Below are 16,788 nucleotides of genomic sequence, written 5' to 3'. Positions count from 1 at the left end.
AACTGCTTCCATGTTGAGGAAAAATTAATGTGTGTAGTGCTTAGTCTCGGTTCCACTGTAAGTCCAATAACTCACAGTCATCCAAAACCGCTCCATGTTTGGCTTTGCAGTAGCTATCCTTGTCCTTGAGTCAGTGCAGACTGAGGTGTTGCATTGCTCAGCACGAGGTCATATGCAACCAGAACAATTTTCAATGAGTCATCAGCATACCAGTTAATTCACACAGTGCATCATATAAGAGTTTGTTTAATTTCACCAGCAGCCAAATACGTGTATCCTCAGACTCTATGACCAACAAAACATTCAGCACAAAAAACAAAAAACAAAAACAGGCTAGGTAGTGGTAGTGGACAGTTCATTTGTTCCAAGGCTGCAGTTAAATCAATCTGCCAACTACTTTCTCAAATAATCATTTCTCGATAAAATGCCCATTATAAATGTCCAGAGACCAAGATGACATCTTGTTTGGTCCGACTCCAACCTTCAGTCCGAAAGATATTTCATTTATTTCCAGAATAAGTTGAGAAGCCTGTCAGTGTTAATGTGCATGTCTGCAGAACGAGGCCATCCAATGACAACATGTCCCTGCCTGTTCCATCTCACTGTGACCTTAAACATAACTAAATGGATATTGAAAGGGAATGAATTAATGTTTGCGGTTGACTGAAAGGTTAAAATTTCTCTCACGTGTGATTGCACTGCTGCAACCGAACCTGTGGAGATGCTTTAGGTCGATCTGCCCTCCGGGTACTCTATCTGATGAGGTCTGATCCTTTCATTGTCAGAAATAAGGATGTCTACTCCCGCACCAGTAGCAAACAAAGGGGTCTAAGCCAGAAGTCAGTGCGATATGGGGTCAATTATCAGCACAGAGATACTGAGGGGACGAAGAAAACAAGTTAAAAAAAAGTGGTTATAATCCTAGAAAATTGAAATCGATAGAATGATTCTCCCAGACCTGCAGTGTTGAGAGGTTTCCTCGACAACAGGCCAGCCCCAGCAACTTAAATTCCTGACCCTTCGTCACAACATGACACTGCTGCAATACAGCCACCATCCCTACCCCCCCAAAGACACTAACCTATAACACCAGCACAGCCATCTCCTCAGGCTACAGCTTTCAACAGACAGCAAACCAGGTCAGGGGCAAAGGCTTGTGTGTGTGGGGGGAAATTTCACACAACCAGAAACCACCACATGCACACCACAAACACACTCACGCACAGCTACTCCAGCCACCTACTAGTGTTACATAACACACACCACTACCTACCCATCCACCGGCAGATCTGCACTACAGTCACCACAGCTCGTAAGCTGCAAAAGTGAAGCAGTTCACTTCCCAATCTCTCTGCCTAGTAGACTCATTTCAGACAGGAGGACAGGTCCTCTGGGCTGCTGATGCTAAATGACCTGTGTCTGTCCTGACAGTGTAAACCGAGAGTTCAGTGAAATGGACTTTTTCCCAAACGTGACATCTGACAATCCGAGAGGGTGAGAGTGGCCAAAGGATTTCACTTCAAAAGTGGGCCACTAATCATGGCCAAGCTCTCACGCGCCAACCCACTTAAGGTAGGGCCCTATTTACTAAAAGCCCTATTGGCATGAGGAGACCACAGGAAAAGTTGTTTTATTGTTTAAACAGGCAAAAATATAGCTTTGAATTATCTTAGGCCTAGATTATCTGCCAATTTTTCAGGACAAAGCCAAATTTCATCCCAGAGTCTGTCACAACACAAAAGCCACCCCTTTCTGAGCTGAAGTCTCTTGTAGCCAAATATGTGAAAAGCCACAATTTAGTAGTGTGAACACCTTCAGAGAGGCACTACACAAACATTAGTAAATGTGAGAGACATTTGTTATGTGCAAGTACAGCCAGCAACTGGACAAATGGCACAGAAACCTGCAAATCAAGACCACAATGACTCTAAGAACCCAATTTTCTGAAGAAATAAACGTCTTGTTAATGTCTTGCAAAATGGATACAAATGGTTCTTGATGCTTTAATACAGCAGCAGGGTGCATCTCTAGACAACAGTTGGTCCAATTTCACAACAGAATGGGCCCAAGAGCGCAGTGGGGCCCGAAATGTACTGAGTGGCAACACAAGTGTCATAATTCCTTCTTTTTAACTCCAAGGTATTTTATTTGAGGCCAGCAGTTCGTTCCACTTCGCCAACACAAAATTGAGGGAGGACTCATCTTCTGAGAACAGTGTCAGGCTGCTGAACAGTGCACTTTTCACGCCAGGCTCCTCAACCAGGAAAATCTCATCATCCGAACCAGAGCTCTTGAGAAGCTGCGACTGCCACAGCCCTGAGCAATACACTGAACATCTTACTGTATAATAAATGGGCAAACCACAGTGTCCAGTCACACTGGCGATGATGCAGTCACTCAGTCTCATATCACTGCATTGATAAAAAGAAACAAATGGTGAACACTGTAACATCCTGGTAGCCCTCATCTCCCAAATCTCCATAGTAACATTGCTTTCAACAAGCAATGTATTTAGAACATGACTATGAATTACTTTCTCAGATTCTAGACACTTCGGCCTTGTGCTGGTTGGTGTCTGGCATTTTGTGGCCTACTATAATTTTGGCAGAGGCGTACAAATATAACCTTGTAACCTCATCTTGAGGCAATCAGAATTGACTTCAGATTCTACACATGCAGGTTTTTTTTATGTCCTGTTGACCATTGAAAGTGCAATTATGGCTCTCTCCCTATTCATTTAGATAAGGGTCTGGTCTTGTTGACCCAAAAATAACTACCCAGGGGCGTTGCTAAGATAGTTTCCAAGTGTCAAGACTTGTCTATAAAGACTTTAGCTCCGTTTTTGTAACATAAGGGAAATGCTCTTTTTATGACTTACAGTATGTATATGCATACAAAATGCTGCAGCACTAACGCTCCCTCCACACAAAGGGATATTAACCATTCTGCCTCTAAAAAAGTTAGATCATGAGGATGCAGCATACTTCAATAAACATAGACCTTGAAACCACACAGGTATAATGTTCTGCCTTATTGTTTTTGCTTACTAAAGTCATCATTTGTTTCAAAATGGAAAATGGTTTTGAAGTCTAAATTGTTCCATAGTTTATATAGTTCAAGTATTATTTCATTAATAATGCAGTTATCAGATATAGGCAGCATGTGGTGTATTTACAGCAGACAGCAGGGTCTATTCAAAGCTCAATGGAAACAAATACAAGTTCATACATGAAAAGAGTGAACAGCATTTAGCCAGAGTCCTACAGGAAGTTGATCTTTACAGCTCAGAGCCAATGTCCTGAGTTAACAGCAGCCATTCTAAAAAACCCCTCTGATGTCGGGTCCAAAACGGGACTGTGTTCCTAGAGGGGCTGTACATGCAGTTCACATACCCCACCAGTCCTGGGTCACGGCCAGAGGGATTCAGCAGTGGAACAACTTTAGGTTATTCCAGTCATAGAAAGCAGGAAACGGGGGGTATAAACAGTAAATGGGGGTCACATTATACTTCCTCTGTGATAATTCCCACAGAATAAAACATCTCCTCACAACAAACCCTCCTCCAGAGTTTTGTTATGTTTCACAAAACAAGTGACCAAAATATCACAGTTGATCCAGAGTTAAGCTGAGTAACAGATGCATCAGCTCAGAATCAAACTTTTTTTTTGTATTACTTATCAAAGCCAACTGTCCACTGCTGATTTTTTTTTTTTTCCTGTTACAACGATGACATGCATTTTCCCATAATCAGCTAAAAGATAAACTGGAAAACAAGCACCTGACATATGGCCTGAGAGAAGCCTTTGAAGCTAACAAACACAAGGCCAGAGGACATGTCGAAACACCATCAAAACAGTGACATCTACAAAAGGAATGTAGGACCTGTGTGATAACAGTCAGCTGGTACATGTTAAACAAGCCATAGTGACAAGAGGGCTAACCTCAGGAAAGTCGTGTTGGCAACACTTATTATCCATTTTGAGTCTAATGAAAATCAACTGAGGAGAAGTAATTTAATATATACAGTGAGGGCTTTCAATTCACAGCCAAGTGAAGGAGCAAGTGTAGAAGCAAATGTCAAGCTACTATATACACATATTGCTTTAGCTACTACAAATACACCATGTGATTCTGCTTTTGAGGTGCCTGACACAAGAATTATTATAATAGTATCTGATTTTAGCCTCAGAACAACTTGGTTTGGTGTCATTTTTCAAATGCTCTGACTTTTACGGGGGGGTTTTACACTCAGTCAGGCCATCAGATAAGGAACAATGGAGCCCTTCAGAAGAGTGCAGAACAGGACAGTAACTATCATGAAAACTGGCCACCGGCCTCCTGTGGAAACAAACAAACTGAAAGCATGTCCTTGAAGATTGACTGATGCACCAAAAAAAAAAAAAAAAAAAAAACTGTGACATGTCCCTGAGCTATTAAGAGAATTACAATGAATTTCCACAGGCCTGCAACCTTTAAATAGTCTGTGTGTTCTCAATTACATGGTTCTCCAAGAGCAAGAGTGAGTGACTTCTAACACCACATACTGTACACTGCCATAGCCTGCCCTGCAGCACCATGGCCTCACACACTGCAGGCCGCATTTGATTATTAGGCATTTTCCCTAGTCAGTGAAGAAAATGTGCTCCCTGAGGGCCAGAAAAGTTCCTGTATGATATTTCTCTTCAGACAGAAAAAAAGCAACTGCAGCTTTTTCTTCCTAAAGAACAAGACAACTAAAACCAAATCACTGCTTTTTTTTCTTCTAAATGGCGTTATGTAAAACTGCTCCTGTGGTCCACGTTGATTCATTGCCACTATTCTCCATTCATCCCCAATTAAATAAGATCTGAATCCTCCCACAGTTAAGTTTCCAGAGACAAAATGGTCTCAGATAACTATTTCTATTATAAGGACACTTCATTCTTCACTATGATCCTCTATCCATCCCCAACCTGGACAAGGCCAGAATCTTCCCACAGTTAGTCACGGGACTGCTGGCAGGCTGAGGGGACTTGGAGGCATATGCGCATTTCCATCTGTTGCTCACTCACTGCTTTCCAAACCCCTTCCTCTGTCAGCAGCCATCTGTTTCCAGCCCTACCCCACTGGCAGGAAACATGAGCACTTCCACCATAGGATATGGATGATGCACAAATTGAAAAGAAGGAGAAGAGCCCACAGTACATTTAATTGACAACTGACTCTGCCTTAAAACACACAGAGTAAGTGTTAAAAGAAGAAATGATGAATAACACAAGAGCCTACACCCTTATCTGTTTTCCTGGGTTTATCTGTTGTGTGTAGATCTGCGACTGTTTGTCAACTATTTTGATTTTATCTTTAAGCAAAAATGCCAAACACTTCCTGAAGTGATGCAAAATATGATGTTTTTCTTTGCCATTCATGACAGCAAACTCAATATTTTGAGTATTTTGACATAGGGTAGACAACACATCACCATGGAAAATTTAAAACAGGACTGTTTTCATTTTTTACTGAAAACGTATAGACTTTTTATAGATAAAGCAATTAACCTGGCAATTAATTTGCAGACTAACCAATAATAAAAAGAAGCTGCAACCCTTACTCTCTAAAGGGACATTGTCAAATTGCTTATTCTGTTTTACACATCTTCGTGTTAAAGACAGAGAAAAGCAGGAGAATCCAAATTTTCTGTATTTTTAATAGATATCACTGTTTTTATTGCCAATTATTAATTGTTTCCACTCTTCTTGGATTTAAAAAGGCAGCATGTGCTATGGTGAAATAAATAGATTGTACTGTATGAAATTGCATTATGCTGTCTCATTACCATCTAGTATCACATATATTGTAGCACACCTTCATTTGAAATTTAATTGGAAAGGTCACATCTATAAAAATTCACACTATCCCTGTAGCATAGGAAATTATCACCATAAATCTTCAGAAACTACCATTTTCTCCCTCTTTCTTTCATCTGAATGTAATGAAGCTGCTTAATGCTGGATCACAGTTTCATATATGATCTGGATAAACATGTTATCTCCAACTCCGTATTGAAATCAATATGATTCAAAATGAACTCGGCACAGAATTTCAATGGCTCTTCCCTTCAATAAAACATTAGATCAGAGCTACTCCACACTACCCATTAACTATGTCAGAATATGACAGAGAAACCCCCCCCCCCCGCTCCACTTTCTGCTTGTGAGAGATTCGGATGAGTATACTTAAAATATTCCTTTAAAAGAAAAAAAACCCTGACCAGCATAGCACTGCCCCTCCTCATTCAGAACACAAGAAAAAAATTAGCTGTCCATCAATGGGAAAGAGGGAGCCTTTGTTCAACGGCACAATGGAGGATATTCTGCCGTGAAGGATAGCGTCACATTCAATAAGCCAATGCTATGGTGCTGCAGCAGAAAGAGGACAGTGGGGCTGATGCAGAAATGACACTCTGACCCCGCAGACCTCCCATACCCTCAGACCGAGGCTCTGTTTACAGCCCGCCAGTTCAGCTCATCTCTGCTGACCCCCGGTCAAAAGTCAGGTGCAGTGTTAAAACGCATTACAATGGGGATGTAATGAGCATTTGGAAGCTGTAGCAGGGAGAAACAGTACAGGCCAATCATGAAAAAGGGAGTCTTTTAAGAGTAAGACATGTGCAAACCCTGATAGCTGGCGTGCATCTGTCAGGGGGAAAGTCTGTTACTACTACACTCACACAAGAATAAACCTGTGACGTAAACTTGATGCACAGTGTTTTTTCAACACAGCTCTCAAGGATTAAACATGGCTGAAATGTGATACATGCCATGCACAACACAGAGGTGGTTCCGTTGCTATCTGACAATGTCTTCAAGAGAATAGGAAATCAAAAGAGGCTTATACTTTATCAATCCCCGCTTGGGCGACTGACATGGGAGCTTCATGCACATTTCAGGTGCTGAGATTAATCAGTGTTGCATCACATCAACAGGCTCAACTCAAAGCTTGACAGTGGTGCTGTAGACCTTTGAGGCATAAGGAGCTCTTTCCACCTCAGTAACTGGATCAGTCTTTCGTCCAGCACAGAGGCAACAGAAATGAAATGTGTATTTTCCTTTTATTTTTTGTGCTTCTTTTCATTTTTCAGCGGAAGCAAAATAAAGGACGTCCTTGAGGTGCATCAGTCAAGAGATATGTCATTTACAGTGGTATCCCTGATTCAGCTCGAGCACTGTACTTCTTATTCATGTTTCAAACTTTCTTATACAGCCAAAACCAGAATAACATTTTTGTAATTGATTTATTTTTATTTTCTCTAAAAGGAGTTACATGAGATTCCATACAGACATCAATCTTGTCTGTACATTGAAGGGACAACGAGGAGTTTTGGAAAAGCGAAGCGTTTTCACACTACATTTATGAGCCTCCGCGCGCACCGTAAAATTCTTTTGACCGGCGCAAGACAGACTCATGTTTTCATTCATCAAGAATTAAAGTCAGAGGTTCAAAGAGGTTCACATACCGTCGTAGTTCTGACCATAAACGGCGATTCAGCTGCGTTATTCTCATGACTCGTTGCCAAACCGAAAGTAAAAAACGCTGGTCGGCTCGACCAGCATCTCCGCCACCACTAATAATAACAAAATAACGATAGAGACAGAACGATATATTTATCGAAAATGGGCCCTATAACAAGTGTGGGTAGCGGAGATTCATCCACATTAACGTGAGACTTTTTTATAACCGAATAGAAACTCCTCGTTGTCCCTTTAAAGGAGCTATTTGTTAGTTTAGCTATTGCTACATGACCAGCTGTTAGAGCTTCAGCCATCGTTGTATTTACATTTGTAGTACTAGTGCATGAGGGCAGAACGGATGGGAGTCTGACTCGGTATTGGAAATTGGGCTAGCTTGTTAGCATGCTAATTTCAGAAGAAGAAAATAAGTGATAGAAACAGAAGAAAAACAAGAGGGTAGCCACTGGAGCAGCTCTTGGCATGTAAACAAAGGAAAGTTAGATGCTAAACAAGCACCATTTATCTCTAAATTGGTGGGCAAACAGCTGTTAGTAATAACTTAGCTATACAGCAATAGCAAGACTTACAAATAACTCCATTAAGAATAAAGCTAGAGACGTGAAGCTTCGTCATAGCTTGCCTGTCCTTTTAAGGTATTCATACTGACACCTCTACATCTACCTCTACACCAACTAGCCTAAGCAGAACCATCCTCGAGTTTTGATGCTACAACAAAGTTGTCTCATTTGTAATTTAATTTCCTGTTTGTGTATGGAGTGAACTTTATGGCATGTTATAGCCTACATAAGTGCCTAAATGTAAAGTGTAAAATAAAAAACAAGTATCACACACCTGCATAATCTACCAATATCCTACCTTAGCCTGTCCTCCTGTGTATGTGAATCAGTGCAGAAAATTAAAAGAAGAAAAACAAGACAGGCCATGCTTGGGCCTATTCCATCCTTCACAGATGTATTCATGTGAGGCTTTATTTGGGCATAAGATCTACAACTAGTAAATACTTACTGAGCTTCTCCATAAACACCAGCATTCCACATAAACAGCAATTTACATTGACATACCATGCAAAAGACACAGCTGGTGGTATTGACATACATTTCTAACTCTATAACAGTTTCTAATCCATATTCACAGATACGGTTTTGAAATATAATGAGCACATTGTGAAGATTTCACTTGCCAGAAGTGGCAGTGGCATTCTCCTGACACAGATGGCCCACAGTGACAGTAAGCCCAGTTCATCAAATCAAATTTAAACCCCACATATACATGCACTTTCAAACTCAATGGAGCTACAACCGACTGGAAAACCTCAGTAAACACAGGCTACATTTATTTTTTTAATGAATAATTATTAATCGGGACTTTATTTACCATCACGATTCTTGAATTAAGCCACAAAAGCGGCATTGTACATACCATCTGCTATAGCATGGGAGCATGTGGTCAGTGGAAACAATGTTAATTAAGATATTTTGCTGTTGTGCATCTCAGTGGTCCTAAAGAAATTAATCCTGCCTCAGCAGCAATGGAAACATGCATTATATTAATTCTCTGCTTGTGATTAGCAGATGAACGCTCTGCTCAGGCTCTCCCTGGCAGTTGACTACAAAAGAGATGCAGTGTGTACCAGGGAGCTGCTTAGGTGCCACACAAAGCCAACAGAGAGCTGTGAGGCTTCAGTCTGCATGCTTTTTGTATCTCTCTGTGTCATCCCTATTGCTGTTGGAACACACAGTGTCCCATTGTGCAGGCTTATTAGTACCGTCTTGAAATCCCAAGAACCCCTCTTGAGCAGCAGTGGATTTAGGTGACTGCCCTTGCTCTGACTTTGGACTGTCAGAAGGAGACGTTAATGACACAGGGAGCTTTTTGCCGATTTATGAATTACAGTTATTACTCAAGACACATGATAACATGACAACAATGCAATGTATCATCATAACACTTGGCTCAACTAAATCCCTTTAAAATACACACAGGTCAGTGCCTGCAAATCATCGCCTGCTGTTGAGAAAGTACAATGCCACCTTCTACCTTTATATCATGCCAGCCCTGTCCATCACCTCTGTACATATCTTGCACTATCTATATGTGCTTTTATACCTTATATACACATTTAAGTCCACATGTCTTTGAACTACCTCCAAAAGTCCTCAACTAAACTAAACTAAAGCACATTGCACAAGTTTGAAAAGAGTAGAAATTAGGGTAGAAATCAGAATTCCCATTGCAAATAGAACCAAAGAAAACAATTCCCAGGGCATAGTCTTGTTAATGGAACACTCCTCCAGTTTGAAATGAATGGCTAAAAATATAACGGAAATCTGATGCTATTTCGAACAATCACTCAAGCAGTAAAGGCATGGTATCCAGTGTCTTGGCAGATGACTGTTGGATATTCATTAGCTTGGTTAGCTGAGAACTAAGACTGGTAATATTAAGAAAACTGTTCATGTTAGCCTTACAGTTAAAGTGAGGATAACATGTTACTATGAAATTCCCTATAATTATGCCTACATGTGACGGGCTGGAAACTATTCTATTCAGCTTTGCATCTTACATGTTGTGCAAAATCTTTCTTACCCTTCTATTGCCATTTCCCCCCCTTTCTTTCTTTGAATTTCAAATGCATAAAGGGAGTTTTAACCTGATAGCAGTTGATCACTGCCGTGGTGCCATCCTCAGCTAGAGTTGTGTTTTTTGGCTGACAGCTCAACGTTCGTCTGCAGCAAACTTCATTTTTTCTGCTGCATCATCAATGTTGCTTCACGGGGAAGCTTTAAGATGGCCACTGGCAAGAGGGCTGGCCTGTGTAATGTAGCAATGATTAGCAATGGAAGATCAAGAGAAAGGTTTGGCTGTCAGTGAGGAAGATGGAGCTACCACTAATAATTATACATGTTTCCACACAAACCAAAAACATTGTGGTTTTCATCAGATTGCAGATAATTATCCTCCTTTTTTTTTCTTAATTAAATGGTTCACATTTTTTTCCACCATTATTTCACACAATGAATCAATTATCCTAATTGTGATCAGCTTTGTCCTGACTTGCTTTGTATACACTGAGAAAATATTTGCTCATTATTATTTTTAGCAGGATCCGGCCATTAGTATAAGCCAATGTGTTGGTCAGTGTGTCCATCAGTGAAAAAACAAGACAACAGCATACCAGTTATGCTCCATCCTGGGACATGGTAGAGTCTCTCAGTTGGTCATGTGGAGATGAAGTCGTGTCCTACATATATTAATAGAGTAATTCTTATTCTTACATATATTTCCAGACTAAAGACAAAGATGGCACAGACACTGAAAGCTTATGGATTAGCCCAAATTGCTTTTGGTAATTTTATCACTTGCAAATTTGTCATGAGAGTTTGCTCAATTATCACATTATCTTGTGGCCCAGAATCTGGCTTAAACATCTTCATCACTGTGGTTCACATTATGCTCTCTTAGTGCATTTTGTGGCTGGTTAGTGTCCATGTGTGTGTATGTGTAAATCATAATCAATCTGCCATCTATAGTTTTCTGTGTGACTTGTACTTAGAGGGACCCAGCAACAGATATCTTACCCATGAAGTGTTTATTCCAGTTTTTTAATTGGAAGCAAAACAGCTAAAAAAAAACAACCTTGCAATCCACTTATCTATGCTTTGTCACTGCCTTTATGCTCACACATTTTGTGGCCTGATCATTCTCAGAACATATTTAATTCAGAGAAGACATCCGCTGTTTTACACACAATCATTATTTAAGAAAATACAAAAGAGAAAAACAAGCCAATACTTGTTCTTACATTATCTGTAATTATAATAGGAGTCAGCTAACAGAGACCAAACAACATCCTGAATATCAATCACTCGAAAAACGATGTGAAGCAAAAAAAACAACAACAACAACTGAAAAACATATACAACAAAAACCAGCATGGTGTGTCATCATCGTGTAGAGGTCTTGTTATTCAAAAAAACAGCAGTGAGACCTAAGTAACGAAGGGAATTCATTTTGTAAGGGCTGTAATTTCTATTCACTCTTTCTTCAGCATTTTCAGCTAAATGCATGAGCTACTGGTTCCTTAGCAACAGACTCTGCAATGGTGCAAGATTGAAGAGGAACAGATCTGCAGTTCCACGGTGTAGGTGAAGGCAAGTTGGCCAGTGTCTCCTGTTGCAGCTCTTCAAAGCTGCTCAAAGTGACAGTGATGCACAAAATGCACCAGAATATAAAGCTAATGCAACATTTGTTTTGTGAAAATGATATCAGAATCAGTTCTGTATTTTGACATCAATCCATGCACTTTAAATACTAATCGCAGCCTACACATGCTATCAATGTGCTAAATCAACTAACAGAATAATAGTGAGTGTGTGCTGCCTTGTATTTCTAACCCTGTGTGCTTGTGGATTTTTTTCCTTTGGGTTTAAATATTTTCATTCACAGTATAACATTTGGTACAACCCTGCAGGCGTGGACATAATGCCACAACATCAGTTTGTTTTTATTCCCAAGGCTACCTGGCCAAACACAAGACAATGTGACAATCTACTCAGAGCTCGCCCAGGTTTAGCATGCAGCAATTTGGAATCAGAGAGAGAAGATGTATTTCTAATCCTCTGCAATCAAACAAGAAAATAAAAAAAAAAACAGAGGGAGATGTCACAAAAACACCAATGTCTTCACCGACAGACGCTGCAGTAAACAGTGATGTGAATAATGCAGCCCATATGCCGCCTTTTGAGTGCAGTAAAAGGTCCAGTGGCCTTCACACATTGACAACTCAAGAAGCTGTTGACTAGCTAGCTGTATGTTTTACTGTTAAAACACAATCTTAGATCATTGGAAATATGCTTGCACTCTGAGGGTTGTTAAAGGCCTGCTGGGAAAGAGCAGAAATCCTCTTACTGAGGAAGACACACCAGCTTGGGGAAGAATGAATCCACGATGAAGAGTGAAGTTCAACACCACACAATTAGTCCCTACAATGCTTTCCAAATGTACGACGAAACCCTGCAGTGGAAAAGCTCTGACTGTGGAGTTTCCCTTGGGGTCAAGTGTTTGCCAATCTTTTTAAGAAGAAACAAAATGTTTGTAACCAAACTTATAAATGGAGCAAATAATAACCGTTCAGCTTCTTAAAGGTACATCTGAGAGATAACACACAAAAGACTCTGGTGTCGTTCCATCAAGACAGAATAAAGGCTTCACTGAGTAAATTATGCAACCAACCTAAGGCATCACAAAAAAGGGAAATTCATCCCATCCACAAAAGGTTGAACTGGCCCACATGTTGATTGTTTATTTCCAGATGAGGGTGATTTTCATTTTCATTCTGATCTGTCTGAACACAACACGCAGCATAACACACTGATCCCAACCTATAAAAGCTAAAGTAGCAACTCCCTGTTTGTGACAGGTAACACAATAAACCTGAATGTACACACCCACGGGTACATGCACAGCCTATAAGTTGTTCTTTTTACTCATATAGAGGATAAGAGGAAATATTATCAAGATCCTCTCTGGTGCTTCTTAAGTGTCTTTATAACCTTGAGGTACTGGCATTACCAATCTACATGCACAAGTGCACTGGTCCTTGACTCACATGTATAGTTGCATTCAGTGACTGTTTGCTTAGCATTCAGCTAAATTTCCCATGAATCTTTGCTACTGGCATGCTGTCAAAGCTTCACTCATACTGTAGCTGTTGAATGCTGACAAAATAACAACGCCTCAAATGGCACTGTCCACTACAGAGCAGCCAATGCTGCTCTATTTTATTGATAGTGTATTTTATTGATGGCTGGTTTCAACATGACCTGCGCCTATAAGAAATGTATCTAAATGGAGATAATGCTATCACAGGAACTAGTGGTTGAAATGTGTATGTCAAGACAGTTGCTATAACACTCCTCGAGCCCTATGACAGCTGATTTTGACGGGCAGTACCCCAACTGCAGCCACTGATTGGATACATGGGTGTGTGAGTAGCAGAGAGAAAAACATGAGAAACTGCTACCACAATTTAAGACACTCAACATCTGTCAGTGCACCATCGTCACTTGAATTTGACAGGCGGCTAGCAGCTTCCCTACACACTGATTGTGCGGTCTGGTTTGCAGTCACTGTCACGTCTTCCTTGGACAAGGTAATGACATTTTAGACTTGATTTCCAGAGTGACAAAGAATGGCCCCTCTGACTGCCTTTTGTAACAGACCAAATGATGCATCATGCCATCTCTAGTGGTATAGCCTACATCATTATTTCCCCTCTCCTGCTCCCTGTGCAACAACTCCTTGTGAGTGAGTAGCTTATGCCACCTCATTGTTCAGGGCAGTCATTGCTTCCACCTAACACGTGATTTTTACATTTGGCAGCCTCTGCTTCACTGACATGGGTTCAAAATATAATAAATAAAAACTCTGACCCTTACTGGAGGTCAGGCTGTTGTGGATTGAGATGGAAAACAATATCTCCTTCAGCAGATGTCATTATGCAGCAGAACCAGTTTCTGGGAGCTAATTACAATTGCACAGGCAGCCTCTTGTGACTGCAATTGAACATTTCGATGTAGTGCATGGGGGCGATTCAAACCTTGAACAGCACTATGAGGTCGGCTACGCCCCCAACCTCAAAGTGTGATTGTTGACACTGTGCTATGAGCCCATGACAATGTTACCAAGTCTACATGAAAGGAAGGAAAAAGGAGACCCCCCCACCACCACTGCCTCCTCATATCCACCAATTCTCAATGAATGAAAGGCACCACACCACAGTGAAAACCCAGTATGACCCCCCCACCCCCTTCTCCTCTATTACTCACCTTCAATGGAGATTACATGCTCTCGGATCTGGTTCTGCAGGGCCAGGTCATCGATGCGCTCGATCAGGTCGTAGATTGCGTAAATGTTCGGGTGGACAGACTCGAACCGATGGATCTCTGCCCTGATGGCCGCTGAGTTGGACAAAACAAACTGCGACCCCGCTTGGCCGGGCTGGGCAGCCTGGCCCGAAACAGTCCCCGAACCGAACTGGCCAGCCCCTGAGCTTGCAGACGATCCGGATCCGAACTGGGACGGGATGGACTGGGGCACTGGGACGGGAACGGGCGCCGGGACCGTGCCTGGAGTGGGCATGGCTGGCTGAGACTGCTGCGAGATACCGGACCCTGGGACGCTCGACTGAAAATTCATCTTGGGGGTTTGTTTTTTCTTGTCTTTTTTTCCTCTTTTGGAGCGACTAACTCTTGTCCTACAACGGCAGCACAGATATGCAGGCTAGAATTTGGGATTGAAGCGATGCGAACAAAAGAAGTCCGCGCGAACTGATGGTCTGGAAAACGATCGGCGCAGAAGCATCAATAGTTGGTCGCCAATTGCAACAAAATGCGGCTCTTGTTCATATTATTAAAACTTGACTGTGATTCATTTTCCGTTATTAGCCAGATCTGTCCAGGGCCCCCCTTTTTTCTGTGGCTTACAAACCCGCAATGCCTACCACTTGGACACTCCTTACTGGGCTACACCGCTGTTTTGGTCAAACCCGTTTTCCTTTAGTTGCTCTGTTTGAAGGAGACAATGGGCTAAGGCTTCAGCACGGCGCCCTGGTCCACTGCCTTGAATGCGTTGTTTCTGCTGCTGAAATGAAATAGCGTTTAGTCCTCTTTGGTCCAAGTGGTCCCTGCCCAGCGCCCTCCTCCGCATGCTGAAACGTCACCCATCACGTAATTGTACTTGAGATGGGGGAGGGTGTGATTGGATTTGGTGTAGGGGTAGAAAATCGCAACGTGCACATCATTATAATAACCTACCTGACAGTTATGCAACCACAGAAAGAGAAAAAAAAAAGCCACTGCAAGACACAACCGTATGTGTTGCATTTACATTACGAATAATGTGTCTTTAGTTGTTGTCGTCTCGTTTGCCCCCCGCCCTCCCCCAAAATAAGGCTGCTGTTTCCTATGTAGGCCCACGCAGTAACACTTTCACACGTGCACGCACGCGCATGCGGACGCGCGGCACTTTGTAACATCCCCAAGTAATTACAAAAAAGATATTTTAAAAAAATACAACGTGTTTATTCACAATTTCATAAAATCGAACACAATATTAGTTGATGAGTGAGCTTGTCAGATTCAAAACCACAAACACACTCATAAATTATTGTGTGTGTAATGAAACTTGTAGGCTAGGGCTATTACTCTTTTGCAAGAGGTTCTGTGGTCCTATCTCGTACAAGCACACATTTGTATTAGGCAATGGGAGAGTGGTGAAAAGAAACAGTCAGGTTTTACTTCTAGCAAACCAAACCAAAAAAAAAAAAAAAAAGCGATAAAGTATTCTCCCACACTTTTTTGTTTCAGGCCAGTTTTCTCCAACAGCATCCGCAGGCCACTGTGGCGAATATCACTACAAGCCTGTGAGGTCTCACATTAAGAAATCTCCTAAGAAGTGGTGTGATGTGGAATCACAGTTGATCTTTCTTCCCCTGCAAAGGAGGACACGGAGCCACCTGCTGGTCTGAATGCGCCTCACAACAACAGCTGTTAAAGGCCATACGTGACTGTCACAGTCAGTCAAGCTTTCCACTGCTGTTGCAGCAATGTGCTGCTGCAGATAATGAACAAAGACAAACAAAGGCATGAGTGTCATTCGTATGTCACACTTCTCAGGTCAGAGTTAGACGATGCATTAGAGGAAAAGAAGAACAGGGCCAAAATGAAAAGGGTTTTAGATCAATGAAAATGTAATTCAGCAAAAATTATGGCATTTCAAGCAATAAACAGTTTTGCACTTTTATTGTTATTCGTGAATTAATAACAGTCTAACAGCCTAATCATTTTTTTTATTATCCTTTCCATCATTACTTTTGGGGATTAATATTGATTTTTATCACAGAGTTATTATCAAGTGGCATGAAGGTTGATAATTTGAAAATTGCCTATTATAATTCTATATATATATATATATATATATATATATATATATATATATATATGTATGTATATTTTTTAGAGAGGCATACAAATTCTGCCAGTAATGTAATCTAAATATGTGCTATCGCTGTATTATTTTTATTCTGGCCCGATCTTTCTTTTGTGTGTGTTTACCTAATTATGTTTATTTGATTGATTATGTAACCTCTTGTGGTGGCTCAGATGATAATGCACACATCTCTGAACAGCTGCATTATGACACACAAGTTTTTATTCTGTGGCACAGCAGTGTCATTGTCGGAGCAAATGTGAATTCAGCAGCCACAACGAACCTGCTGCTT

The 16,788-nt window shown here is 41.2% G+C and overlaps 1 protein-coding gene across 2 annotated transcripts in view; it reads right to left on the bottom strand.

Annotated features, from left to right (window-relative positions):
- Window positions 1–15,160, bottom strand: part of agap3 (ArfGAP with GTPase domain, ankyrin repeat and PH domain 3) — a 111,787-nt gene extending 96,627 nt beyond the window's left edge. For both annotated transcript variants that reach the window (XM_083992269.1, XM_083992270.1), the window contains exon 1: window positions 14,336–15,160. In XM_083992269.1, coding sequence (XP_083848395.1) covers window positions 14,336–14,705 — 370 coding nt within the window. In that variant the 5' untranslated portion in view covers window positions 14,706–15,160. The remainder of the gene's footprint in view (window positions 1–14,335) is intronic.
- Window positions 15,161–16,788: the final 1,628 nt, after the last annotated feature.

Source organism: Trachurus trachurus (genome assembly GCF_905171665.1).
Source record: "Trachurus trachurus genome assembly, chromosome: 17".
NCBI lineage: Eukaryota > Metazoa > Chordata > Actinopteri > Carangiformes > Carangidae > Trachurus > Trachurus trachurus.
This window is presented reverse-complemented; position numbering and strand designations above follow the sequence as displayed.